Below are 25,845 nucleotides of genomic sequence, written 5' to 3' on the forward strand. Positions count from 1 at the left end.
CTCATGAAACCAATTAATGAGTAATAAGTACAGAACAGAATGTCTTATTGGAAAGGTTGAAAGTTCAGTTCATAATCTGGCCCACTTTGCGGACCAATAATTGCAGATCAAAAACACCATGTTGAAATAGACCTTCTATACACAAATCCAAAAAAGCAACCTGGTGAAAAAAGAAGTCCTTGAAGGAATGCAAGTGTGCAAACACAGCCAATTAAACATGGAATTATTTGCAACCCTCCTTAGAGTTACTGGTCTGAAGAACAATGCCCAATACCGGCATTGCAATTATAACGTTAGAATTTCATTGCTTGAACCCTAGTTTTTGTCCAGATATTAATAAAGCATATTATGAGTGAGGAATTAAAGAGTGGTCCTATGTCTGGGCCTTAGGGGTATGAGGGATTAAGGAAATCTATTACCATAACACCACATTCAGACTCTTCATAACCTAATATGAAATCTAAGAAATTCTGGCCTGCCACAATTCATTAATTCATTAAAACAATGTCATTAAATTGTTTGATGTAACCCCAAAATGAGTCCAGAGAAACAACAGATGTTTTTTTCCTGCTCTTTTTAATTTAACAAATGAGCAGTTTAAGTATTGAACACTTAAAGAAATGTCTAAAGGAATTTAGAAGAGAAAGGTAAGAGGAAAAGAGCTAATCCAAAAAGGCAAAGCCAACTGAAAACTGTCACACTCAGAGTGGAGCACATCTACGATATAAGGAACCTACTGCTCACTATTAAACTGTGAACTATGAAACATCCCAATATTTGCCGTAAACACTTTGTGGAGCTGTGCATAAAAATGTTTTACATTGTGCAGCTCTGGTCTGCATTCAGGAGCTAAGAATGTCATGCATGTTACTGTATCTATTTGACTATTATGCTGATATTAGGGCACTATTTTTGCCAGTTCTCTTGACTACTGCCTGACCCTATGTTTGTGGTCAGAGCATTTTACTGCCTGTCAGATTTCCTTTATCCAGTGTTGTTGTTGTTGACCTTTGGACCAAAGTTCTCTTGAGATCTAGATGTAAAGCTCTGAGAAATGCTACTACATTTAATGCAAAGCTATTGGGACTATTATATAGACAGTGAATCAGTTAGTGTTTAATATAACATTATGAAGCCAAATAAAACATCAATACTGACATCAGAGGGTTACAATGATTCAGCAACCATTATACATACACTCTTATACAGTATTAACCTTCATACACATCAATACAAATGTGTTCAAACTGGGTTATTCAGAGAGATGCCATAGACAAATCTTTCAGGTGATGTTTCTTTAATAATAATTTCTCTAAATAAGATGGGGGAAGGAGGTGGAGAACATTTTTAATATGTTTAAAGAACTTCTACATCATGTAAACACCCTAGAACTGTACATACAAGCCTAGTACCATTTAAACCCCTTAATAAAACATATGCTGTCCCGTAAACGACTGACTGAAAAGATATCACGTAATAAAGAGAAGAGTCTGATCTTTCTGACCTTGGGTTTCTGATGAGCACTAATAATCAGGCAGGCTGAAATACTTCCATTAGGGAAAACGACAAAACCTGCCACATGTGTCCACTCACACTCTAATTTACTATCTCGTCCACCAAAGCCACTCTTGCATAACCGCTGTGCTCTTGTGTAAATACTTGAGTTCTGCGTCAATTCTTAACCCCTAAAGTCCATTAATAATCCTCCCCCAGTCCTAACAGTTTTCACTTGTTTGGATTTTTGATCATAGCCCTGAGAGAGTGAGCGCAGACAGACTCCACTGCACTGACCAGCTAGCTGCTGTGCCATTACCATATAAGGGCCCCTGCTTGAGGGTGATGGAGAGGGCCAGTAACTACTTCCATCACTGCTTTCAGCTCCTCACATTCGAAAGACAAATACTAGCTTACATCTAAGATGTGTTCTCAAAATTTTTCTCAGAACTTGCAAGCTGAACTTTCTGATCCGGGAAGCCCAATTGAGACAAGAAGAGGTAAACAAGGCAGTAAGTCTACCTGTCTCTAGTGCACTCACTGCAGTCTTACATCCCAAGTTCAACATGATCATCAAGGAATCTGAACTACCACAACCAGATGTGGGATATTAGAAAATGTAAATTGCATGTAAAGAAGATTATGTTATATGTAAACAAGTTTAATAAAACCACAACGACTGAAGTTTTTCAAGCTCTTTGAAACTCTTTTTTTCTACTGTACAACATAAAGTCATAAAAAAGCAAAGTAGTCAGCCAGAACTGCAGCAAGTCAGGCAGAAAAAGCCAAAAAAGAGAGAATATACAGTACAGGCACCGAAATGAAGACATTGTCAGTATTAATAATCGCATTATTGTTGAACATTGTTTCAGATGAGCATCGTTGTTTCCAGTCGTTTGTAAGTCGACCTGTTTGTATTAGCGTTATCAGAGACTTACCTGATCCACTCTGAGGGTACAGTCAGGTTGTGTGCCGCTGTGCTGGAGCCCAAAGCCCCAGCCCGTTATCCACGCGTGATCCCCTGCGCCCATTCCCTCCCTCTGCCCCAGAACTCTGCGAGCGATGAAGCGCGCTCTCCACAATATGAGAGACCTCCTGGTAGGTGTGCGGCCAGAACACATCAGGTCCAGCCCACTTCCAGCGTCACTGCTCTGAGGCATGGCCAGCCTGGAGCCATGCTGGAGCTGCAGCTGGAGCTGGAGCTGGAGCTGAGGGAGGTGACTCTTAACGTGAAGCAGAAATGGGCTTTTGGTTGTGGGGAAGTGATGTCTCTGGTAGTTTGGTAGATTGATACTATCGGGTAAGATTTCTAGGAAGTTTGTAAGAGCAGTTATAGCTGGCTCTAATAACAGGGCTTACCACACTTCACAGGTGGGGTTGTTTACTGGGAAGAAAGTGGCGTTTCAACATTAAAACGTGGTTAGTCTAGGTTTAGGCTTAATCTAGGTGTGGAAAATTATAAAAAAAGGAGTACTGGATAGAGATTTACAATAAAATCTAAATAGATATTAAAGGAAATCGACGGTATGCCTGGTAACAATATAGACACTAACGTTACTGGAAGACACTGGACGTTAGTTTTTTTTTTTTTTTTTGGGGGGGGGGTCATCTTGCTGATCTTCTGAATTAATACATGTTTTTAAAGGCAGTTTTCACTTGAAAAAAAAAAAAAAAAGCTTAAAAAAGACCTGCTGGATAACACACTGTCTATCGGTGTGTCCATTAATTCAGTCGTCACTCCAATGCGCGCGCACGTTAGCTTCACTCTATTTCTCTATTTTTAAAGCACATCTTACATTTTCTTGCTCTTAAGTCGCTGTTTTACTGGTCAACATGAGACAATACCTAAAATAAATTCTCTAAAATAAAGCGTTATTAGGACTGAACGATATATTTTTGCTTAGCTAGCTACTACAGTGAGCTAGCAGAGCGACAGTCACAACAGCCGTTCTATCTGAAATGCTAGTCTTGGGCTGAATGAATGTTCTCAGGAACTCATACAGGAGTTTATCTCCACTTTCTGTTCGCCTGATGGAGAACATCGCTACACACACATCTGCATCTCTCTGCTGACGTGTAGCGGGGTCTGAGGGCTGTGCGCATGCGCAGATGCAGCGGGAGGATGACGCTGCAGGCAGCAGGGTTCGTGCTGGAGTTTGACGTGGCACTCAGTCCGCTCTCTCTCCCTCCCTCTGCTTCATTTACACACGACTCTCGGCATTAGCGCTACATTTCAGGTAAGTCCTTTTTTCTTCTGATATTTTCACACACACGGAGCTCTTCTCTGGAGACGCTGTTCAGTCGTAGGTGTTCAAACGAACTGAAGCAACAGGAAAGTTTGCGGCGTGTTGTCGGTTTCCGTCTGTGGATCATAACAGACCACAACTTTGACTGTGGAGCAGTTGACTGACACCTATCAACACTCACAAATCAAAATCCTATAAAGATCTGTAAGAAAGTAACAGTAATCAGGCCTGTGTGTCGAGTGTCTTGCTGCTAAAACGTGTAGAGGCTACACGTTTACCTTTGACGTGGCAGCTCAGGGTAGAGGCTAGATGATGCTCCTCTCTGGGTGTTGAACCACCAAGACCTGCAGCAGGAATAGATCTGAATAGGACTGTTCCCTCAAAAGTGTTTATAGATGCAGAACGCTGAATAGCTTCTCACTTCTCAGACCAGGCCTTAGGTTAAGTGATGGCAGTCTGATGTGTGGAACATCTGAACATCTGGACAGGCCACTGCCCTAGATTGGACTTGAATGGCCAACACAACAGAGAAGTTAATGCACTACTTTTTGCCTGTTTTTTTTTTAATAAACACATTTTTACAGGTTGTTAATGCATATAGCTAGATATGCTCCCAGTTTGTAATGGAAATATATTTGATTTCTGCAAACTTGTGCAAACTATGGCTGTAGCAGGACAGTAAGCAGTAAGAAGGCCTGTGATTTGATTCTTAGAGAAGCTGATGAAGAAGCTGACCATGATCAGACCCATACAAACACAATATTGACACACAGACTATTCACACTGTATGAGTGTAATCACTCTCCTTATCATAGTCCATTGGTGAAGATACCTCTTGCACGTGACTAAGAGTTGCCATGAGATATGGTCTGAACAAAAGTGCAACACTTCAGCAGGTTCTAATTTCATAGTACCGGGAGAATAAAGCACTGTTTACTCAAACATGTTGAAATCTTCTTCAGCATTGTAAAACAAGGACGTCATCACAACTAAAAGCAGAAGTGTAGCCCTAAACCTAAGGCTTTACTGTGGCTTTCATTTTGCAAGGCCACAGTTCAGCATTTAGCAACATTTCAAACTTTTGAAATTGTATTGTATTGTACATATTTGCTGTAAATAATGTATCACATTACTAAATCACAATAAATCATTGTGCATTCAGTATTTTTTAAATGAATTGCATTAAGATAATCAAATCAAATATTGGTCAAATCAAATATGAACAGGTTAGAGATTTACACCCGTTATCTGGTGTATTGCTGCACCCCTGATGGGCTAATCAGAGATAATGGTCATAAACACTGTGTGACATCACCCAGACATCTAACATAAGATTATCCGTTTTTTATGTTCACACAAGCTGCACCCATTGCTGACACAGATGTGCACATGCACACACACAGCTGCTCTAGTCTGCCAATAGAATAGGACTCTCTGGAGCAAGCATGAACCAGTTGACACTATACCTAATGCCAGGTGTGGGCAAGAGTGGTATAAAGGTCTCCAGCATTGAGCTGTGGAGCAGTGGAACTGAGTTCTCTGGAATGAGGGTGCTCCATCCAATGCATTTGTTGGGAGGGTTGGGGAGTTAGAGATGAGCTCAGGTGGTGATATAAACTGCTTTTGGTAAATACGTTATGGAAAATGTGAAAAGTGGGAATTCACCTTGTATGTCAAACAGCATGCTGGATTGAATTAGTGTTATGTGACGTTGCACATCCTGCAATGTTACTGTTGCGTATGCGCATAGTGCAGCCTTAGTGTTTATGTATACTACACTGCGGTATATCTCCTCAAACATGAAGAATAAAACTCTCTGTGAAATACATATACAGTCAGTCTGTGTTGTATAATTTCAGATATCAACGTATGATATAAAAGGTGTAAAACTAAAATGTTATGTGTTTACAGAATCACTCCACAGCTTGCCGATTTTCTGTCAGACTGGAATGAAAGAACTTTAACAGGAAGATGAGCCAGCAGGGTTATGTCGCTACACCTCCTTACTCCCAGGCCCAGCCGGGAATGGGGAGCTACCCCACTGGATTTGGAGCCCCACCTCCGCAGTCTCACTATGGGCACTATGGAGCCCCACCCCAACCCTTTGGTTCACAGCCAGCAGGTACAATACAATCTCCTTGGCTAACGTTTGGCTGACGAGTCTCGTCTTGTTCCCCTTCAGTAAATACAGCATAGACCAGACTAGATCTTAATGTGGCGAGCACTAACTAGCTGCGGTTACTGTAGGTATTTTAAAGCAAAAACACTTAAAAGTGACATAAGATTATCCCTTAAGCCCCTCAGTTCAAGTTTAAACATGTATTTTGGCCTGGAGTTTCCTTTATCATCCATGCTATTGGATGATGTTGTTAATTTACTACATTTCTAAAGCATCTAAATAAACAGTCACATCATGAGCACCTGTCTAATAGTGGGAATGACCACCCGCCAGCAAGGCGTCGTGGCATGGACTGTATTAGGTGACAGAAGGTGTTCATCGTAGAGGTTAACTGAACCACAGTGACATGTTGATTGCTCTGTACTACTTGCCAGAGTCTTCATTCCCCTCTGACATCATTGACCCGTGGGGCACTACTATTATGCGGTTGGGAGGCACTCAATGTGTGAGAAGTGCATTCTCAGTACACCCTCACTAAGAAAGCGGTTTCCGGGATGCTACCACCCTTTGCTGGTTACCCTATTATCATGGACATTGAGTCCTTTGCCCATGATGATCGTTTTGCACTCTGCTACAACGCCCTGCTGGTTGATTATTTGTATGTGCGATAAACCATGTCAGGTGGCATCTGTGACGTCCTGGGCCAGTCAGAACAGCCAGATCGGAATTCATGTGACTTTTGCGTCAACCCAACTTCTCATTCACCATAAATGTGCGCTGAGAAGATGGGAAACTGGACTTTCGCCAGATATATGCCACATTAAAAAGATAGTCTAAAATAAATTAGGATTTGGTGAGAACATTGGGCCACTTTACCTGCTGTGTCTTCTCCTGAAACATTTTGGAGTTACATGGTTAGTTCCGACAGAAGTGATCTCCTTTTAGAACAGCAAATTCTGTAAATTCAACCAGTTGTCATGCCATCATTGCATCTTTTGGGCCATTTAGCCAGCTTTGCAAACCCCTACATTTAAACTACTTTTAGCCGACTGTGTTCTTGTATTTACTGTAATCACTGATTGTTGACTGTAGCATTAAGATGAAAGCCTTAATGTTGGCTTTCAGGAGTTAATTATGCCTTAAGCATGTGGTCCCTCTCTGTAAATGTTGTCTTCTAGGTATGCTGAAGCCAGCAGCCTCCTCTCCCTCTGGGATGCCTCCTCCACCTGTGTCCAGCCAGTACGGATCGTCCGTTCAGCAAAATGGCGCACACCCTCAGAGGTAACTTTACTTGGTTCTCAGTTTGCAGAAGAGTTTGATGTATAAATTGATTGCTTCAGAGATTTAATTGGAGTGTCTCATTGGCTTCTCCTTCTCAGTTTCCCTCCTCCTCCTGCAGTCTCTGCTCCTGGCATGTCTCCTTATGGACAGCCCCCTCAGAGACCTACCTACCCCAGCATGGCTCAGGCCACACCTCCAACACAGCAGATGACCAGTCAGATGAGTGCCATGAGCATTGGTGGATATGGTAGGTTTAAAGGATTGTTACAACAGGGTTTAGTGCAGTTCTCATTCTATTCTGATTTCTTTGTGTTGTGGTGAAATTTGGTGTTTTTTATTGTTTGTAATTATTTTTTATCAAGGCCAAAGCCCCATGCAGTCTCCCCAGTCTCCCACAAGTTCAGCAGCCCCACCACCTTTCCAGATGCCTTCACCACCAGCAATGGGACATCCACCCCTTTCTCCAGCAGGCCTTCAGTCTCCTGCAATGAGCGCATGTCCACCAATGGCAGCTGGACCACCCATGGGTGCTACAGGAGTTCCACCAATGGGAATGCCTAACTCACAGGCAGGCCTTCCTCCAATGGGTGGTGGGGGATTCCAGCAGCCAGCAGGACCTCAGGGATTTCCTCAACAGCCAGGTAAGAGGGGACATTAATTCAAATGCTGTATGTTGTACTTGGATAGTGTATAGCATCAGAAGTGGAATCCTTAGGCTCAGCCGTAGACCCATGTGCATAAGTAGAGTACCTAAGGCTGAGCCTAAGGATTCCTCTGCTTTTTGTTGTAGCACTGTTGTGACAATTCCTCAACCTACATGTTAGAAGGTTTTGGTTGGTCATTTTGCAAGCAATTTAATTGTCGTCATTATTCAGTAGAACCATGAAGAACTTCTGATGTTTACCAGATTATGTAAAACTTGATAATTAGGGAAAGGAACACTTTATTTTAGTAATGAGATTTTTAAGAAGGGGTGGGACGGTGATGCAGCAGTCTCCACCTCCACAGACCTAGGGTTGTGGGTCCGATCCTCAGTCAGGTCACTGTCTGAGAGGAGTTTGGCATGTTCTATCTGTGTTTGTGTGGGTTTCCTCTCACCTTCCAAAAACACAGTAGGTGAATTGGCTATGCTAAATGGGTGTGTGGTAGGTACCCTGAGATGGACTGGTGCCCTGTCCAGGGCTATTTCTGCCTTGTTCCCAAACATTCCAGGTGGATTCCGGACCCACTGTGAAAATGACCAGTAATAAGCGAACAAGAAGATAAATGGATAGATTTTTAAGAAAGGTGTCTTGGCAATTAACAGTTCACAGTGCACTCAGCGTGTTACTAACGTTTATTTACTTTGTGTAGTGGACTGTTCTTTACAGTGCATTGCCTGATGAATCATGCCATAATATAAACAGCTTATACTTTCCAGTCTAAGTTTTGTTGTGGTCGCAGGGCCATACGGAGGGCAGATGCCAGGGTCACAGATGGCAGGGCCACAGGCAGGTGCTTTCCCAGGAGGCTTCCCTGGAGGAGCTGCCCATATGGCTGGACCACCTCAGAAGAAACTGGACCCAGACTCCATACCTAGCACAGTAAGAGCAGAATAATGCAAGAACACACTTTTGTTTAAAATGTATGCATGAAAATATGACTTTATGGTGGAAGCTGAAAAAACTGTGTGTAGGGGATAGATAAAAGGCACAAAAAGCTCTGTTACAGATTCCTTATGACCGATTCCTTTGTACTTAGTATGTCGTAGAGAGGCAGGACTTATTCTCTGCCAAAAAAGCACATTGGAGTGCTTATTATGTAAAAGCTAATTCTGTAAACTCCTGGCAATTCAACATTTACTGTGCTTTCCTTGAAAATGACATTACCACCCACTGTATAGACTCAAGTGATCGAAGATGACCAAGCTAAGAGAGGTGGTCAGCTCTACACCACAAACCTCAGGGGTCAGGTGCCTCCTTTGGTCACAACCAATTTCACAGTCCAAGATCAAGGTGAGTTTTGGGGCAAAGTAATGCAGCAACTCAATCAGTTATAATCAACTTATTAATACAAATGATTTTTACTTAATCCAAAACAACTACTGATCAAAAAATAATTGTAAATGTTTGTTGTTGTTTCAGGAAATGCTAGTCCCAGATTCATGAGATGCACAACGTACTCGTTTCCCTGTACCGCTGATCTTGCCAAGCAATGCCAAGTGCCCCTGGCCACCATCATCAAACCTTTTGCCAAAGTACCCAAAAATGAAGTATGTTCTATCAGTGTTTCTTATTTTGGTTTCCAATATTTTGATCTTTAATGCAGATAGCCAGAATGAAAGTATGCCATTATGTGTCATTAACACATGCTGTGATTTACAAAAATTCATGTGAAAAGGTTTTCTAGCTACTCGTTATCCTTAAGTTTTTTTTAAATGGCCTTTAACTTTTAAAAAGTTAAAGAATGCCATGGACTGTTGAAAGTTATGGTGACATCCAATAATATTGGATAATATTTTGTATAATAATAGTGTAATAGAATTTTGCCTTGTGTTGGCTGCTTCTGCTTAGTATACTTAACTCTTCTGTTTTGAATTGGTGAACAGTGTCTACTTTAGCATTCTCTTCTGGAGCAAGTACAACACGATTAGATAGCAGTGTTATGGTTCCCTCTATTTGGTTCTGTTTTTGGTTTTAAGGTCACAGTTTGGTTTGGATCTTGGTTCAGCTTTTAAACATACAGTCAAAATGTGTTTGTTTTTTTTACATTAAATGAAAAATAAGTATCAAAAACAAGTTGGTTTTAGAATACTAACAGTTTTACTTCTTTAGTATAAATTGGGGGCTTTTATATTAATCTATGTTTAGTAAAGCTGAAGGTCGATTTGTCAAATTAGATGCCAGTTATATAAGTAAAACATAATTTTCTACCCAATTTGGAAGGCCAATTACCTTATCCCCATCTATGCAAACTCTCTCTATTACAAGCAATGCCCCCATCACTAGCACATGTCTCCGCCTGTGCTGAGCAACATCACACTATGAGTGATGTGGGGAGAAAGTGCCATCAACCCACCCCTGAGAGTGCAAGGTAAATTGTGCTCTCTCTGACTCTGGCTGCTGATGGCAGGCAGCATGACCTTTCGATTCAGCGATCCTCAGATCATAGTGGTACCTCCTTAGTCCACTGGACCACTCAGAGCCCCAGTGCACGCACTTTTAGCGAGAAAATAAATAAGTTGACTTCATGCACGCCATGAGCCAAATCAAGGTCTGCCAAACGATAAAGTAAATTGGTTAACAGAAACAGGGAACAAACCAGCAGCATTTTTGCAATTTATAAACATGTAAAATGCTTTCAAAAGAAAATCTGAGATAAAACAGTGCATTACCACGTGCCAAAACCTGCACTACAAACTAAAATGAACAAAAAAGACCAAAAAGAATAAAAAAATAACTGAAAAAAAAACTGCAGTACCTTTTTGCGAAAATCTTCTTGGAAAGGCCTTGCTTTCTAAGTGAAGGCTCAGTTAATTAATTAAATAATACATATGTTTCATAGAGATTAAAGCAATTGGAACAGTGACTTGAGTCTTCATATTAGCCTTAACCACAATCACTGTCACATTATTGATTGTAGCTTCATTATGTAAGACTCCATCTTCCATGTAAATGTGATGTTTGAGAAGTATGATGTTTTTTGTCAACGTCTGCAAGCATTGTGTGGTCCAGGGGTCTTTTTAGAGTCACTCTCACCATTCTGGCTATGACAGCACAAGGCTGTAGGTCCTTTTTAGGCAATGTTAGTGTACTCTTTCACAAGAGGCTAATTAGCTTAAAGTTCAGTCTCCGGGGAACATTTTGGATGAGAGGTTTTAAAGCTCTCCCAATAAAAGCAGAGCAGAGACTCGATCAGCACCACTATGAGACTGGAAGAAGGTTGTATTGCATATACATAAGGATATTAGACTGAATTACACTGGATTAAACTGTGTCACATGTATTCTAAACCTGACCAGACAAAGCAGACATACATAGTGTTTGGTGAACTCTGGTGGTCTTAACTCTCGTAAACATATGATTCAGGAAACTTTCAGAGTACATGATGATGCGTGAGACAAATTCCGGCGCAGAAAGTGCTTTTTTTGATGAGGGCCATAGAAGCTATTAAACACGAATAAACATACTCAGTTTATTTCTGTATATTTTTCTGAGGCTTTGGTCAGTCTGAGTTTCATCTCAGCCTTGACCAGAAATGTGTGCTCAATGAAAAATACTTCAAAACAAGTGAAGTTAAGTGGCTACCAACTTTGTTTACAGCATGCCATCTACTCTTATTAGGCAGAGAACAGCTTATTCCAATTAGTTCTGCATATGCTTTTTAGGTTTGGGATGACTATACAGTTAGCAGATATAAGAAACATATGGGTGAGGGGATATGTCTCATAGACTGCATTACAGACAGTAATATGTCATATGCTGTGTTTTTATATATAGTAGCCATGAGCGCACAGAGCTCTGTCTTGCAGTTCAGAATTATAATCTGATGTCTCTGTTCTCTCTTTCTCCTGTTAATGTCTAACAGACTCCTCTGTACTTGGTAAATCATGGCGAGGCAGGACCTATACGCTGCAACCGCTGTAAGGCCTACATGTGCCCCTTTATGCTCTTCATTGATGGAGGACGACGCTACCAGTGCGCCTTCTGCAACTGTGTTAATGAAGGTCAGTAACATAGTGACCACATCATGGCTGGTGCGCTGGTCAATCCTTTAGTTTTGCATATTTGAATGTGTTGGTTTCCTTGACAACAGAAAAATACCTGTTTTGTGCAAGAGGTTTTTGGAGCCTAAATGCGTCAAAAGAAAGCATTAATTGGAAATACAAGACTCTTTGATGCATAAATTTGCCCTACAAAGTATGTGACCAAAAAAGGCTCGGATGTGTTTTTACAAGCCTATTTACAACCCTGTTTTGCCACAGAAAGGAACACAGATTTTCAATTTCTGGTTGGCATGTGGATGGAAAAAAAAAAAAAAAATTCAGAGATGATGGAAATGGAAATGTCTAGCGTTTCAACAGCTAGCTCCCCTTCTGCAGACACTGGCACTGGAAAAAGCCGCTGCCTCAAGCCCGGTTCATATAATGACCCGTATTTCCATGGCTAGCAGAGTCTGGGGGCGATGTGCCGCTGTCCAACACCATGTTCTCCAGAAGTCGCTGTTGTGTTTTATGGCTTCGACTGTTTTGACTAGGGCTTTCGCTAATGGGCTGGCTGTATGTAAATTTTGAGTGTGTAAAAATAATAAATCAAGACTATTACAAAACAGTTTGGGAATTTTGGAATCTGCCTATTTGCTGGAGTTTCTTTTAAATGAAGAGACAGCAGTATTTGTACTTCCCGTTTGCCAATTTTCCACACTCCCATTATTCAACCTTGCCAAAGAAAATAGACTTTGGCATTCTAGGGCCCCTTTAATTTCTATGTATGAAAGGAAGAGTAAATGGTACATTAATGGTACATGTTTACATACTCTATCACGCTGGTATAACAAGCCTTTCATGGTTAAATACTGTGAAAGAGAACAACAGATGCATGTTTTCTATGAAGTTTTTTTCTTTAAACAGAGTAAGAGGTAAAATATCTACTGTCCCCCTTCCCCCAGTTCCTGTCCAGTATTTCCAGCATCTGGACCATATGGGCCGAAGAGTGGACCTATACGAAAGACCAGAGCTGTCCCTTGGCTCTTATGAGTTCACCGCTACGCTGGATTACTGCAAGGTAATACTCTATCTACAGCCCCCCTTCAAACAGTACATTACACATGAACCCTAACACAGAACCTATTCATTATTTATGACTGACAGTATATGTTACATACAGCACTGTTATAATACAGTTTTAATATGATTTTGATCATCAATACAGAGCATATTTTCAAATGTCAAGTCCTTTGTAGTATGAGGAAAATAAACACATTGGACAATTAGAGTAGCTGTATCCAGTGTTTATTGTGCAGTTAAGCTGATATTAATCAGCAAGTGAGTCAACAAATGAGATTTAGTCAAGAAAACATCTGAGAAAACATTGTCATAGTCTTTGATTCTGCTGCAAGGGGTCAGCATGCCCCAGGAGGCAGCCGGAGGAACTTTGTTTCTTGGCAGTCGCTTCACATTTTTCATTCAAAGATGGGTGATTAAATCCCGGACCCAAACACTGTAAGAGTACTGCAGCAGTCTGAAGACAAAGGATTATTTTCAGAAAGAATGTTCTAGGTATCATATTACAAGCTGTTATACAATGGCCAGACACAGTGGGGAATTCCTCTGTTGAGAAAATGTTTGTTAGTCGAGTAAACTTCTGGGAAGTAAAAGCTTTAATAAACTAATTTATTAATAAATAAAAGTGTCTCATAAGTCTGAACCTACAAACAGTATATTTGCTAAATTACATTATAAAATCAACAACAAGGAACCAGGCAGACCATGATTAGATCCCAGTAAGGATCTGACACCATTTCTGTTCTCTAGTCTTCTCTGCTGCTGTTTATTAATGCTTAGAATTCTACTCATGGCCTGTGTTAAACACACAATTAAACTAAACAGTGAGCACTTAGTCCTGCTCCTTCGGCCCTCTAATTTGTAAGAAGGTAGATGATGGAATGAATAGGGGATGGCTAAGTGCCTTTATTTATGCCTGCTTACTTGTTTTACATTGTAATTGCCAGCACCTGTTGTAACTCTGTTACACTTCAGTAGCAGTGACAGAGAAATAAAAACGTAGTCCAGTAAAATACCTGTATCCAAAATATTTGATCAAAAATGTAATGGAAAATTGATTGGGCCCAATTTGCATTTCTTATTGTGAATGACCATTTGCCAGTTCTAGTTGAAAATGAAAAATACAGATACAGTTATGTGCTGTATGCTACTGTGTTATCCCAATCATGCTTTCATATACTTTTATTCTTAATTTATTATTATTTCTTTGCAGAACAATAAGCCCCCTAATCCTCCAGCCTATATCTTCATGATCGATGTCTCCTACAACAACATAAAGAGCGGACTTGTCAAACTGATATGCGAGGAACTAAAGACACTGCTGGATCGACTTCCAAAGTGAGTTTTTCAGGCATAATTGTAATCCTAGTTAAAGGAGCATTGTGAAAGAATTGTTATTTTTGGTACTGGGCTCCCCCTACAGGTTACGAGTGTAAAAACCGCTGTTGTAAAAGCAAATCATGGTTTGAGTTCCCCTCATGGAAACTGTGACATGTATTTGTTGACAAATGGAAGTGAAAAAAGCATGTGCACTGTCCTTGCCATTACAGCCTTAAAATTAAAGGTGCCCGGATTGATTCTTTGAGTAATGCCATAGAAGAACCACATTTGTTTTAAAAAAAAGAAGCATGTTTGTGATTGTGATGTGTAGGTAAGACACTTTTCAAAGATCTAAAGAACCATCACTTGATGGGAAGATGAAGAAAATTTATCAATCTAAAGGTTCCCCACACTTCTATATTACAAACCTGATCCTTTATGGAACCAAAGTGGTCATTCTGTGTCATCACTCAGTGAACCATTTGTAGCACCTGTATGGTTGAGAGTGTGGGTCTCGTGCAGCTCCATCAAAGTTACAAAGTTACCCAGAACGGCAATGCCAGAGATGTCATTCTCCCTATTACAAGTAATCGGGTCTGTAGAGCAGTGAGAGCAGTGTAGAGCAGGCCCTCATCATTGTGTCATCACATCTCAGGTGGAATATGTGCATATCTCAGCTGCTGTCAGCTCGAAATGCTACCCAATCCACCGCAGAAAAGGCCCCCAATTCCATGCCAAATATGGTCACAGACAAAAAAGTGGGGGAGAAAAGAGGAACAACAAAAGCTCCATGTTGCTAAGTATTCCAATATCTCATCATTTGAAAATTCCTGCCTGCAAGGTTTTGTGTGGGGGCTGAAAGAGGAAGGTCAGAGCTTGTTATGGTGTCGACTGCAGGCCTGTACCGAGTCCAAGTCTCTGAAAGTCCCAATGAGCACATGACTCCTATCTGTGCCGTTTTTTTAGCCTGCAAAAAGGTAGACTTTTTGATTTACCACTCATGTATCTCTCTCCTACAAAATTCCATTCTCCTTCTTCACCAGCTCCTGTGGGTATGTCCATATTTGTTTGGAAAACTGACCTCACCTCGCAAGCACTCTGGTAGTACACTCCAAATAAGCCTGCGGTATTAAATCTGATTTCTCCTCCTCTGTTCCTGGCTTTGCTCACTAGAGTGCTTGCACTTAATGAAAACCACATTGGACACCCAACGTTTTTATATGGCTCACTTTACCGCTCTGCGCCCCCATAGTACAGAGTAGCGAAAGGGCAGGCAGCTGGTAGCTGAACCCAGCGGTACTTTTTCATGTCAGCAGTTTCATTTTTCATCAGAGCTCAGAGCTGAAAACCTGCGCCAAACTGATAGGGGCTAATGGTCTGTGTTTTGGAGCAGTATTGGTTTTGAATCTGTACTTTGTACGAATAATGACAGGCTTGGCATATAGACCCCAAATGATTTAAGACAGCGACTTCCAGCTTTTTTACAAACTTGCAGCTTTTTGGCCAGTGAGGACCACAAATCCCATCAATATACACTATATTTTTGTGGACATCACTTCTAATGAATGCATTCAGCTACTTTAAGTGGCATCCGTTGCTGACACAGATGTGCAAATGCACACACACAGCTTGTTTACTCCCTGTAGAGAAATAATGCAGGTAGAATAGGTCTATCTGCAGCAAATAAGCGTAAATCTGTTGGCTAATGCCAGAAGCAGTGGAGCAGTGTTCTTTGGAATGATGGTGCTTCATTCAGTACTTTTGGGATTAGTTGGAGAGTTGGGGATGAGGTGGGTGGTGATTATCCAAAATCTTTACCTCACTAATGCTCTTGTCACTGAATGCAATCAAGTTCACATAGCAATGCTCCAAAATCTTGCATTCCCTGGACAGTAGAGACAGTTACTCCAACAAAAGCAGGATAAGATCATTTTAATACCCTTGATATTGAATGAGCAGGTGTCCCAAAACCTTTGCCAATGTAGTGTATATGACAGTCAGTTTGCTTTTATGCTGCTTTGAAGCTTAAGGAAATACAACATGTGAAAACTAACAAAATGAGAGCTTTGTACTGCTCACCTTGGCCTCACACCAGCGTTTAATTCAGCTACAGTGGAATCCATTGGAACCTCAGGCTGCCTGAATGAATCAGTTGGATTTATGTTGCACATTTAGTTCTAACAACAAATACACTTTGAAGCAGTGGTCCAACCACAGCATTATGCACCACTTTTATACTGTTTCCCTCCTGTTGGAGTACTGTGTGTGTACTTTTGACTTTTGCTCTCTTAGTCAGCCCAACGATAAGCTAAAAGAGATAAGAGTGATCCTTAATTGAAAACATAAGTGCCTTCGCCTCCCACACAACATTTCTGCTTTTGCGAGGCATTCTTTCTCTCCATTTAAATGCTTCAACACAAACTCTGCATAAAACTGTGGGTCTTTTCAAGACATTTGAGCTCCCCCCTCTTTGTTACCATACTATTGAAAACCATAAACCAAATCCTTTGCGTTTCTGCTTTCTGTAGCAAAATGAGCATGCTGTCTTAATGGTCCATTTAATTAGGACAGAGTCAGAGAATGAGCTGCTCTAAGCTAGAATTACTTCATTCTGTTATGTAGGACTTTTTTCCTTTTTTAAAACAGTTGTTTTAGCACAAGGAATGTGTTCCTGGCCATGTTGGCTTATGTTAGCTTTGACAATGATTTATGTTAAGGAAGTGGCTCTCGGCATTACCAATACACAGAGCTAGCTGAACTGGACTCTGTAAGAGAGAACACATTTCTCATTGTATAAATCTGACTGTGACTTCAAATCTGACGCTGTACTGACAGAAAACATGGCTTGGCAGCCCAGCCTGCCTTGCTGTACCCATTGTTTTCATCTTGAACTCTCTAAAGTTGCTTTTCTGTATGAGGTCTTGAAAGATCAACAGACCATCTCTTAGAGTTACATTTCAAAGCCAAAGGCCTAAAAGCTACTCCTGTTGAAAGACCCAGTTAAGCTCTAGGTGTGCTATACTGAGTTTATATCCAGTACCTATCCACTATTATTAATTCTGTAACTAACAAACACTTGAGTACTTGTACTTTTTTACCGTTGCTATACTCATTATGCAGTGATCTCACGTTCCTGGCAAAATTTTCTTCACCATGGCTGCGTTTAATAGGGAAAACAGCCAAACATGAAACAACAGTGTCTGCTCAAATTAAAGGTAGTTGGACTTAACAGCAATCCATCCACATTACCAATGGCTCATGGACAGCGAGGTGTAGCCAGGAACAGCCAGCTAACTGAGGCTAACAAATCTTACCCTTTTATAGGGGAAGGCCTCATATCTGAGAGCACAAAGTCAAGTGAACCGTCTTAGGAGTGTTTTCCACTGTTTTCAGGCACATTTAACAGACTGGTTTTGCTAGCTTTCTCTCTTATTTCATCCCAACCTGTTTTCAGAGTGTGACATTATCACTCAGTGAGCTCCCTCACATTTCTGTGCCATTTCAGCCATTTCAATGCATTAGTTTCTCTTCTCTTTAGCTTTAGTCTTTAAAAGGATCTTAGCCACTTTTGTAATGGCTAGGTGACTGGGTCAGAGCTTCTTGTAAGATGTTTCCACTATGCAGTGACTATGTTAGTACCTACCAACAGTGGTCAACTAGTGAACTGGTAAACAGGGTCATGGGCAGTTGAGGCTTATTTATGCAGTCCTTGGAGGCCCCACCTCACAATGTAAAGGAGCTAAATTATCTGCTGCTAACAGTCTTATGAGGTCCAAGCCTCACTGAGTCAATTAACAATGGTGATCTACACACTATTATACAAGGTTTTAATGTTATGGCTGATCTGTGTACTTTTGATGAGTAGAGGTTGAGTATGTCAGATGTCACTTTTTAATCTACTTTCGATACACATTAATCTAATACTGCATATGGCATAAGACTGAACTTTTTCTTTTGTTTGTTTTTTTTTTTTTAGAGAGGAAGGAGCTGAGAGTTCAGCCATCAAGGTGGGCTTTGTCACCTACAACAAGATCTTGCATTTCTACAATGTGAAGAGTGCACTGGCTCAGCCTCAGATGATGGTGGTCTCAGATGTGGCAGAGATGTTTGTGCCTTTGCTGGATGGATTCCTTGTAAACTTCCAGGAGTCACGAGCTGTCATCAACAAGTGGGATTATTATTATTATAATAATTATTATTATTATTATTGTGTTATACTTGACATCTGTATTTACAAGTTCTGCTAACATTAGAAATCTTTTTTTTGTGAATCTTCTCTTTTGTCTTTGATAGCCTGTTAGACCAGATCCCAGATATGTTTGCTGATACCAATGAGAGTGAGACAGTTTTCGCCCCAGTTGTCCAAGCTGGTGTGGAGGCTTTAAAGGTATTTTTTTCTTAGTCCTTAACTCAAGTCTGTATTTTATGCAGTAATTTGTTAGCGAACAATTTTACTCATAGTAAGTTTTGGTGCTCTACAGTGTCATTATGTCAGTAGTGTTTAACTTGGGTAGGAATTCTGTGTTGTTGTTTTTTTTTAATTCCATATCCACATGTTCATACCAAACAGACTTTTGCTCAGTCCTCCGCTAGCCCTCCAAGACGTTAAGAAAAATGTCAATAACCTGATAATCACTCTGTCAGCTGTGCTGTACGTCAGTGAGAGGTGTAAGTATCATTGATCATGTTCACACCCTCTGTCTCTTTAGGCAGCTGAGTGCAGTGGCAAGCTCTTCATCTTCCACTCTTCAATCCCTACCGCCGAGGCTCCGGGCAAGCTGAAGAACCGAGACGACAGGAAGCTTGTGAACACTGAGAAAGAAAAGGTGGGTCCTTGACTCATACTTCATACTTCCATGAAATTGTCTCTTTGAACTTTGACACAAAAGGAACGCAGAGGTGATGACTTGTGCTGAGAACTTGTGGAATGTAGGACTGTCTTGTGTGTGTTTGCAGACTCTGTTTCAGCCACTGCGGGGTGTGTACGAGCAGCTGACGAAAGACTGCGTTGCCCAAGGTTGTTGTGTGGACCTGTTTGTGTTCCCTAACCAGTACATGGACATCGCCACTATGGGCAACATCCCTACACACACTGGTGGCTCAGTGTATAAGTACAGCAACTTCCAGGTGTGTTTTGGGCCTGCTGTTTGCTACAGTTAAAAATCTTGTTATTTAGAATATTATGAGTGGCATATTATAGTTCTATGCCAGCCAGAGACTGCTAAGCAAACAACGATTAACTGCTTACATTTTTTTTAATAATTCAAGTGAAAAAACAAGTGAAACAAAAATTTAATACAAAGCACCATTATGAAATGTAAATGCATCCAAACCAGACCTGTGGCATGAAGATAATATGGTTAAACCTTAATTTAAAATGTGATGAAAAAAATTATGAAAATAACAGCGAATTATCAAAAATGTAAATCTGAACTTTCAGCCCCATAAACTGTGCATGGCTATTAGTTTCCATATTGATGGATCTGTAATTCATAGAGCATTGATACAAACAGGTGAGAGTCATGCTTACAAATGATAGATGCAAGTAGTGTAGATTACAATGCTGAAGGATAAAAAGGATGTCTGTTGTGTATTGAAATACTGCCCCCTTGTGGCCATCTTGTGAACACTTACTTGTCTCACACACAGATTCAGGTAGATGGTGAACATTTCCTCAATGATTTGAGGCGAGACGTTGAGAAGTCCCTTGGGTTTGATGCCATCATGCGGGTCCGCACAAGCACAGGTAATACTGCCACTACCAAACAATAAACAGGCCAACAGAGAAGTAATGCAGCTCTCGACTGTGTGAATAAAAGAGAGTGAAGTAATTGCACACTGATAGTGAAGTGTAGCATTGAATTTTCTTCATTCAAATGCACATTATTTCCCTGTGGAAAAGTATTACATCAGAAGTAAATAAACCTCATCAACCTCATTCGCTACGTATTTCAGGTTTCAGGGCCACAGACATCTTTGGTGCTATCTACATGAACAACACCACAGATATCGAGATGGCTGCAGTGGATTGTGACAAGGCTGTTACAGTGGAGTTTAAACATGACGACACACTCAGTGAGGAGTCTGGGGCACTATTGCAGGTTAGTGAGGCTGTGTGCACTATTGGACAGTGAACTGTGGGTCTCATTAGACAACTCAGCATGACATGTAATGTGTCATAGCTATTTGTAGGCCATTATTGAAAAGAATTGAATTTGTCTAAATAGAAACATCAAATATTTAGAGGGTATCACATGTTTTGATGCCACTGGAGAGACCAATTTCACCTCTTTTAACTGGAAAACAGTAAGGTTGTGAAGAGTAGGGTGTTAATGTATTGGAAGATGATAAATTTTATGCTTTTTCAGTGTGAGGACATGCAGTGTTACAGAGCAGCTAATTTACTGTTTCACTCTAATGACAACTTTAATGATCATACAGCCTTACTTACCCACAGTAAAAGGATCTGGCTCTGATGTTTCATGAGTTGGTTCTTTGTCAGAACTTTCAAGGTCTCATTATGAGGGCCTGCTGTACAGTTAACTGGTTTATATATATATAAAAAAAATGTTTTGCTCACCTCTGTGTCCCTCTCTTGCTCGCAGTGTGCTCTTCTGTACACCTCTATCAGTGGTCAGAGGCGGCTGCGCATCCACAACCTCGGTCTGAACTGCAGCTCTCAACTCTCTGAGCTGTACAAGAGCTGTGAGACGGACGCACTCATCAACTTCTTCGCCAAATCAGGTAACCCAGTGCTTTTGACTGACCTCTTTACTCCACTTTTACATTTAAAAGGTGAACTATATGTCCATAATGTGTGGACACCCTTTCTAATGAGTGAATTCAGCTCCTTTAAAGTGCACCCATTGGGATTCAAATGTGCACACACTCATCACTTGTGCATTCTCCATAGAAAAGCATTGCTAATAAATGGGACGATGTGAAGCAGTTGTACAACCTATGGTTACCATTAGTTATACCCTTCTAACTGAAGCCATTCATCGGTTAGAAGTTAGAAGGGTAAAGATGCCCTTGTTTTGGGTTGTGGAGTGAAACAGTGTTCTCTGGAGTGGTGGAGCCTCATCCAATAGTTTAGGGATGAACTGGAGTAACGTTTGTGATCTAGAACTGATCATCCAACATCAGTACCAGACCTCACTAATGTTTCAACATTGTGTAAAGCCTTCCCTGAAGAGAAGAGGCTGTTAAGGCAGCAATAAGGGACACACTCACTATTAATAAAATTGATTTGAGAAGAAACATTGAAGGAGCAGATGATTCTAAAACATCTGAGACAGCTGTGTAGTGTGAAGAATTAATATTTATATTTAGAATGAATATTTTAAAAATGGTCATAAAACCTTGAGGCAGATAACATTAGAAAAAATAATGTACAAAAACACAATATAATATTTATAATGTAATAACTATGTATTGTTCCTAAATACATTTATAAATAAATAAAATATTAAATAAAATGTTTAGAATTACATTTTTGTGGACAAAAGTATTGGGACACCTGATCTATTATGTATTTTGAAATCAGGGGTATTAAAAAAAATCATCCTGTTTTAGTTGGAGTAACTGTTTCTACCGTCCAGGGAAGTATGCTTTCTACTAGAGTTAGGAACATTTCTGTGAGAATTTGATTGCATTCAGTGACAAGAGCTGAAGAGACTGCTTCCCTCTAGCCCACGCCTGGTATTAGGCATGGTGCCAATAGGTTCATGTTTATCTGCTTCAGAGAGTCCTATTCTATTGGCAGTCCTTCTTTACAATGACAAGACAATGGTTCAATGTCAGTGCATTCATTAGAGGGGGTGTTAACAAACATTTTCTTTTATAGTTTTTATGTAGTTCTCCATATAACTCTTTCTCTTTGGTCCTCCAGCATACAATGCAGTGCTAAACCAGCCTGTGAAGACGGTGAGGGAGATTCTGGTGAAGCAGACGGCTCACATGCTGGCCTGCTACAGGAAGAACTGCGCTAGCCCCTCTGCAGCCAGTCAGGTCTGACAACACGAGCATGATAAATGGTTATGGCATTTTATCATGCAGTGATGGAGATTACTTACAAAAAACTGCTTTAACATAAACAAATATCTTGGAAATCTGCACAGTTTATGCACAGGCCTTTGGCTATGTTTAGATATAGGTCATTTTTGGCAGTTGGGTGATTATAAATATGGCTAGCACTTCTGTTAGAGCCACTTTATTCACCAGTGCATCTGCATTATTCATTCGTAGGGTTTCCATTTCATTTAGAGGGCAAAGGGTAGATGAATTTGAGAGTTTAGGTGGTAACTGACCTTTTCCTTTTTCTCTCGTGTTCTTGTCTGTAGCTGATCCTGCCTGATGCTATGAAGGTGTTCCCAGTGTACATGAACAGCCTGATGAAGACTTCAGTGTTGGTGGGCAGCACAGAACTCTCTACAGATGACCGGGCCTTCCACAGACTCAGTGTGATGTCTTTGGGAGTGGAGGAGACTCAGATCCTCCTTTATCCACGTCTCATTCCAGTGGTGAGAACACATTCTTGTTTCATGTGTTCAGGTGGCTGTACAAGACATGCAACACGAAAGCACAGACATGTGCATCTGCTGCTTGTGACATCTGCTATATGTGTATAATGCTCTCTATTAGCATTGGCAACAATTCTAACTCATTTGCACTGAAAACCTGATGATCAGTACACCAGGAGGAGTTAGGGAGTTGGGGATGAGTTGGGGTGGTGATCAAACAACATCCCGACCTCACTCGTCACTGAATGCAATCTGTTTTAATGATGTTATATATAAACTTGGAAACTTTCCATGCTGGTTACAGTCTTATTCCATAAAATGAATGTATTTTTATGATAACGTGTAAAAAATCCTCTTTCTGAAAAATGTGTCCCTCCTGTGAACGAACAAATTATTCCGATGTGCAGCTTTTTGCCTTTGACTGAAGAATTCAAGCATTTTTTTTAATGAACCAAGTACTGGCTTTAAACCAAGCATGAACTTCTACTGACAGAATTCAGCAACTGCCAGCTTGCTTCTATTATTAATGTGTTTCACTATAATGGGATTTCTGAATACAGGACAATGTCCCAGCATTATTCTGTGGACCACTGACCATTCTCTACAGATGGGAGTATTCACTAGGGTACAGTGTTGTTTGGTCACAGTGCTCTTATTGTCTGTTTTCAGCACTCCATGGACGTGGCCAGTGAGGTGGTGCCTGCTGCAGTGCGCTGCTCTGAGGAGCGTCTGAGTGAGACGGGAGTTTTCCTGCTGGAGAACGGCCAGTCTCTGTTCCTTTGGCTGGGCCAAGCCTGCCCTCCTGACCTCATCCAGAGCCTATTCAATGTGCCATCTCTGGCCCACCTCAGCCCAGACATGGTAAGAGACAGTGCACACACATATACACTTGTTCAGGGTCACACTGATTAATGCCTCAAGCTGCTGGCGAATTGTTTTAGTATTAATTTCAAAGCATATTATTTAGTAACCAGTGTAAAATAATTAGTGTTGAGCTTAATATGTAAGTTTTTCAAATCAATCATTAAATTATTGACAGTATGTTATCTAAACGTTGAACTCCTTCATTAACCCCTTTTGCCCTGTGCCTTCTATTACATTCTAATTACTAATCGGGAAATACATGCAAAGCAATAAAAACTGAATGAGTTGTTCCAGAGTTCTTACAGTGGGTGAAAAAGCCAGGAACCACCAGTATTTAGGACTGTATAAGACATTAAACAGTAAATAATCCTTTTTAAGTAACAAATCTCGAAAAGAAGACCTGCTGGTCAGTAACCGATCATAATGTTATTACAGGCTTCATTGCCAGAGCTCGAAAATGCCCACTCCACGAAGCTTCGCTCCATCATCTCTGCCATCACCCAGCAGCGGCCAAACTCCATGAAGGTACAGCGATCTCAGTGGTTTCCTTTTTTTGATTCTTACAGTGTGAGAGAGAGAGGATCTGTCAACTAAAAAAGATTCAAATTATTGTCCTAATATAGAGTTAAGTGGTCACTGAACAACAAAGCAAGTCTGGTAGTTTTTCTCCTGTTTATTGATTCATCTTTAACACTATGATTAGTTTTGGAAACCCACTGGAGCTACGTTGGGGTAGTTATTCAGACTGATCTGAGGTGGCCTGCAGTGGTCTTTAATAGTGTCTTCTGTCTGCAGATGGTGATTGTGAAGCAGAAAGACAGATCTGAGATGCTGTTCCGGCAACATTTAGTGGAGGATAAAGGTCTACATGGTGGAGCGTCTTACATGGATTTCCTGTGCTATGTCCACCGCGAGATCAGGCAGCTCCTCACCTAACACCACACACACGTACATAGAGAGAGAGAGAATGTGTCGAAGACAGCGCACATCTTGAACTTCCTACTCTTCTCAATGCTGCCTTTGGATGACCCTGCTACACCTCCAGGACTTTACGTACACGTGTGCTTATTATGTACATCTCAACCGTAATTCCAGGTTGGGAATAAGGAACTGCAGTCTTGGCTTGATTTTATGTACCAGTATACGTTAAGGCTTAAGGCTAAGCTTTTTCAAACAACATAGGAAAATGGAGGGTTCCCAAATGAACCAAATCATTCCTAAATTATTTAATCAACAAAAAATAATGATTTTACATATCTGGAAATCCTCCACAGTGTCTTTAATACATTACTCAATTGAAGAAAAAAGGCCCTTTTTTCTTTAACTTAACAAGAAAAAAATGCTGTGTCTATTAAATTAATAGATGACAACATTGGATAGTATTACAATAGTCAGAACCATTAAAATGGATCAGATTACATTTCCAATACATTTCAAGTTCACAAAAACGAACGTAATTATGGTATATAATATTTATTCATTTATTCACTAGAATTAAAGACAGAAGCATTCCATGTTAACTGTTATGTGTTCTGGAACATTTATCCCGACTTTGTCGTCGTCAGTCTAGTACATTTCACGCTGCAGTTTTGTTCACCAAAAACATGTCTTTTGTGCAAACATCCTGCAGTGATACTTGTTTGTCATCTAAAAACCAAAAAGTAACATACAGTATAAAGCATATCTTGCAAGTCTTTGTATTTCAGTGTTCATGGAATACGTCCGCTTTAATTGTATGGCAAACAAGGTGGTCCGAAAAGTTGATATATTAAAACCTGCCTTAATTTTTTTTTTTTAGATGGTACTTCTCTAGAAGTGTTCTGTATATTTTATTACAGTTTGAAAGACTATGGTTTGTATGCAAACATACCTCAGGTAACCCATGTACTTAACCTTTGTAGAACACAGGTAGACATGTACATGTATCATATACCTGCTAATGCTAGACTGAAACTCGATGACTGTGGAGGTGTTTTGGGATTTAGGAAAGGTGGAGTCATTTATGGAGAGGAGTGTGCCGTGCCATAAACATTTCAATTTAAAGCCTTTATAAAAGATCAGATTAAAAGTGTAGTCTTCAGTAGATTTGTGCAGCTGTGTTCTTTATGTGTGAATGCCTCAAATCCCCCTAAAAAGGAACGGGACTTCATTTAAAGCTGTTACTGTTGAATATATTAGTAATCAAGTAATCTGCTGATTATTTTGATTATGAATAATCAGGAGGGTTAATAATAGTTA

General features: G+C 40.4%; 2 protein-coding genes across 4 annotated transcripts in view; one reads left to right on the plus strand and one right to left on the minus strand.

Annotated features, from left to right (window-relative positions):
- The window catches only part of synpo2a (synaptopodin 2a), a 30,001-nt gene extending 27,468 nt beyond the window's left edge, over window positions 1-2,533 (minus strand). For both annotated transcript variants that reach the window (XM_072687790.1, XM_072687789.1), the window contains exon 1: window positions 2,433-2,533. In XM_072687790.1, the coding sequence (XP_072543891.1) occupies window positions 2,433-2,525 (93 nt within the window). In that variant the 5' untranslated portion in view covers window positions 2,526-2,533. The remainder of the gene's footprint in view (window positions 1-2,432) is intronic.
- Window positions 2,534-3,621: 1,088 nt separating this feature from the next.
- Window positions 3,622-25,690, plus strand: sec24d (SEC24 homolog D, COPII coat complex component). 2 transcript variants are annotated; one of them, XM_072687776.1, is made up of 23 exons: window positions 3,622-3,731; window positions 5,652-5,862; window positions 7,038-7,140; window positions 7,239-7,387; window positions 7,503-7,781; window positions 8,584-8,723; window positions 9,023-9,134; window positions 9,264-9,391; window positions 11,707-11,845; window positions 12,787-12,902; window positions 14,115-14,239; window positions 18,198-18,389; window positions 18,515-18,608; window positions 18,931-19,047; window positions 19,178-19,348; window positions 19,871-19,967; window positions 20,177-20,322; window positions 20,827-20,965; window positions 22,113-22,231; window positions 22,564-22,743; window positions 23,413-23,604; window positions 24,043-24,132; window positions 24,403-25,690. In XM_072687776.1, exons 2-23 carry the CDS (start codon window positions 5,712-5,714, stop codon window positions 24,541-24,543), a joined length of 3,120 nt encoding a protein of 1,039 aa, XP_072543877.1. In that variant the 5' UTR covers window positions 3,622-3,731; window positions 5,652-5,711; the 3' UTR covers window positions 24,544-25,690. The 2 variants fall into 2 exon arrangements, with proteins under 2 accessions (XP_072543877.1, XP_072543878.1); XM_072687777.1 differs by lacking the exons at window positions 3,622-3,731; window positions 5,652-5,862 and having other exon boundaries at window positions 7,042-7,140; window positions 7,259-7,387.
- The last annotated feature ends 155 nt before the right edge of the window (window positions 25,691-25,845 follow it).

Source organism: Salminus brasiliensis, chromosome 9 (genome assembly GCF_030463535.1).
Source record: "Salminus brasiliensis chromosome 9, fSalBra1.hap2, whole genome shotgun sequence".
In the NCBI taxonomy this organism is placed as follows: Eukaryota; Metazoa; Chordata; class Actinopteri; order Characiformes; family Bryconidae; genus Salminus; species Salminus brasiliensis.

Excerpts from the sequence above, each read along its gene's own strand:
- sec24d (XM_072687776.1), top strand. The coding sequence starts at position 5,712 with ATGAGCCAGCAGGGTTATGTCGCTACACCTCCTTACTCCCAGGCCCAG. Across the intron at positions 8,724-9,022 it reads CAGACTCCATACCTAGCACA|ACTCAAGTGATCGAAGATGA; the intron begins GTAAGAGCAGAA and ends CCCACTGTATAG. Across the intron at positions 18,609-18,930 it reads CTGGTGTGGAGGCTTTAAAG|GCAGCTGAGTGCAGTGGCAA; the intron begins GTATTTTTTTCT and ends CTGTCTCTTTAG.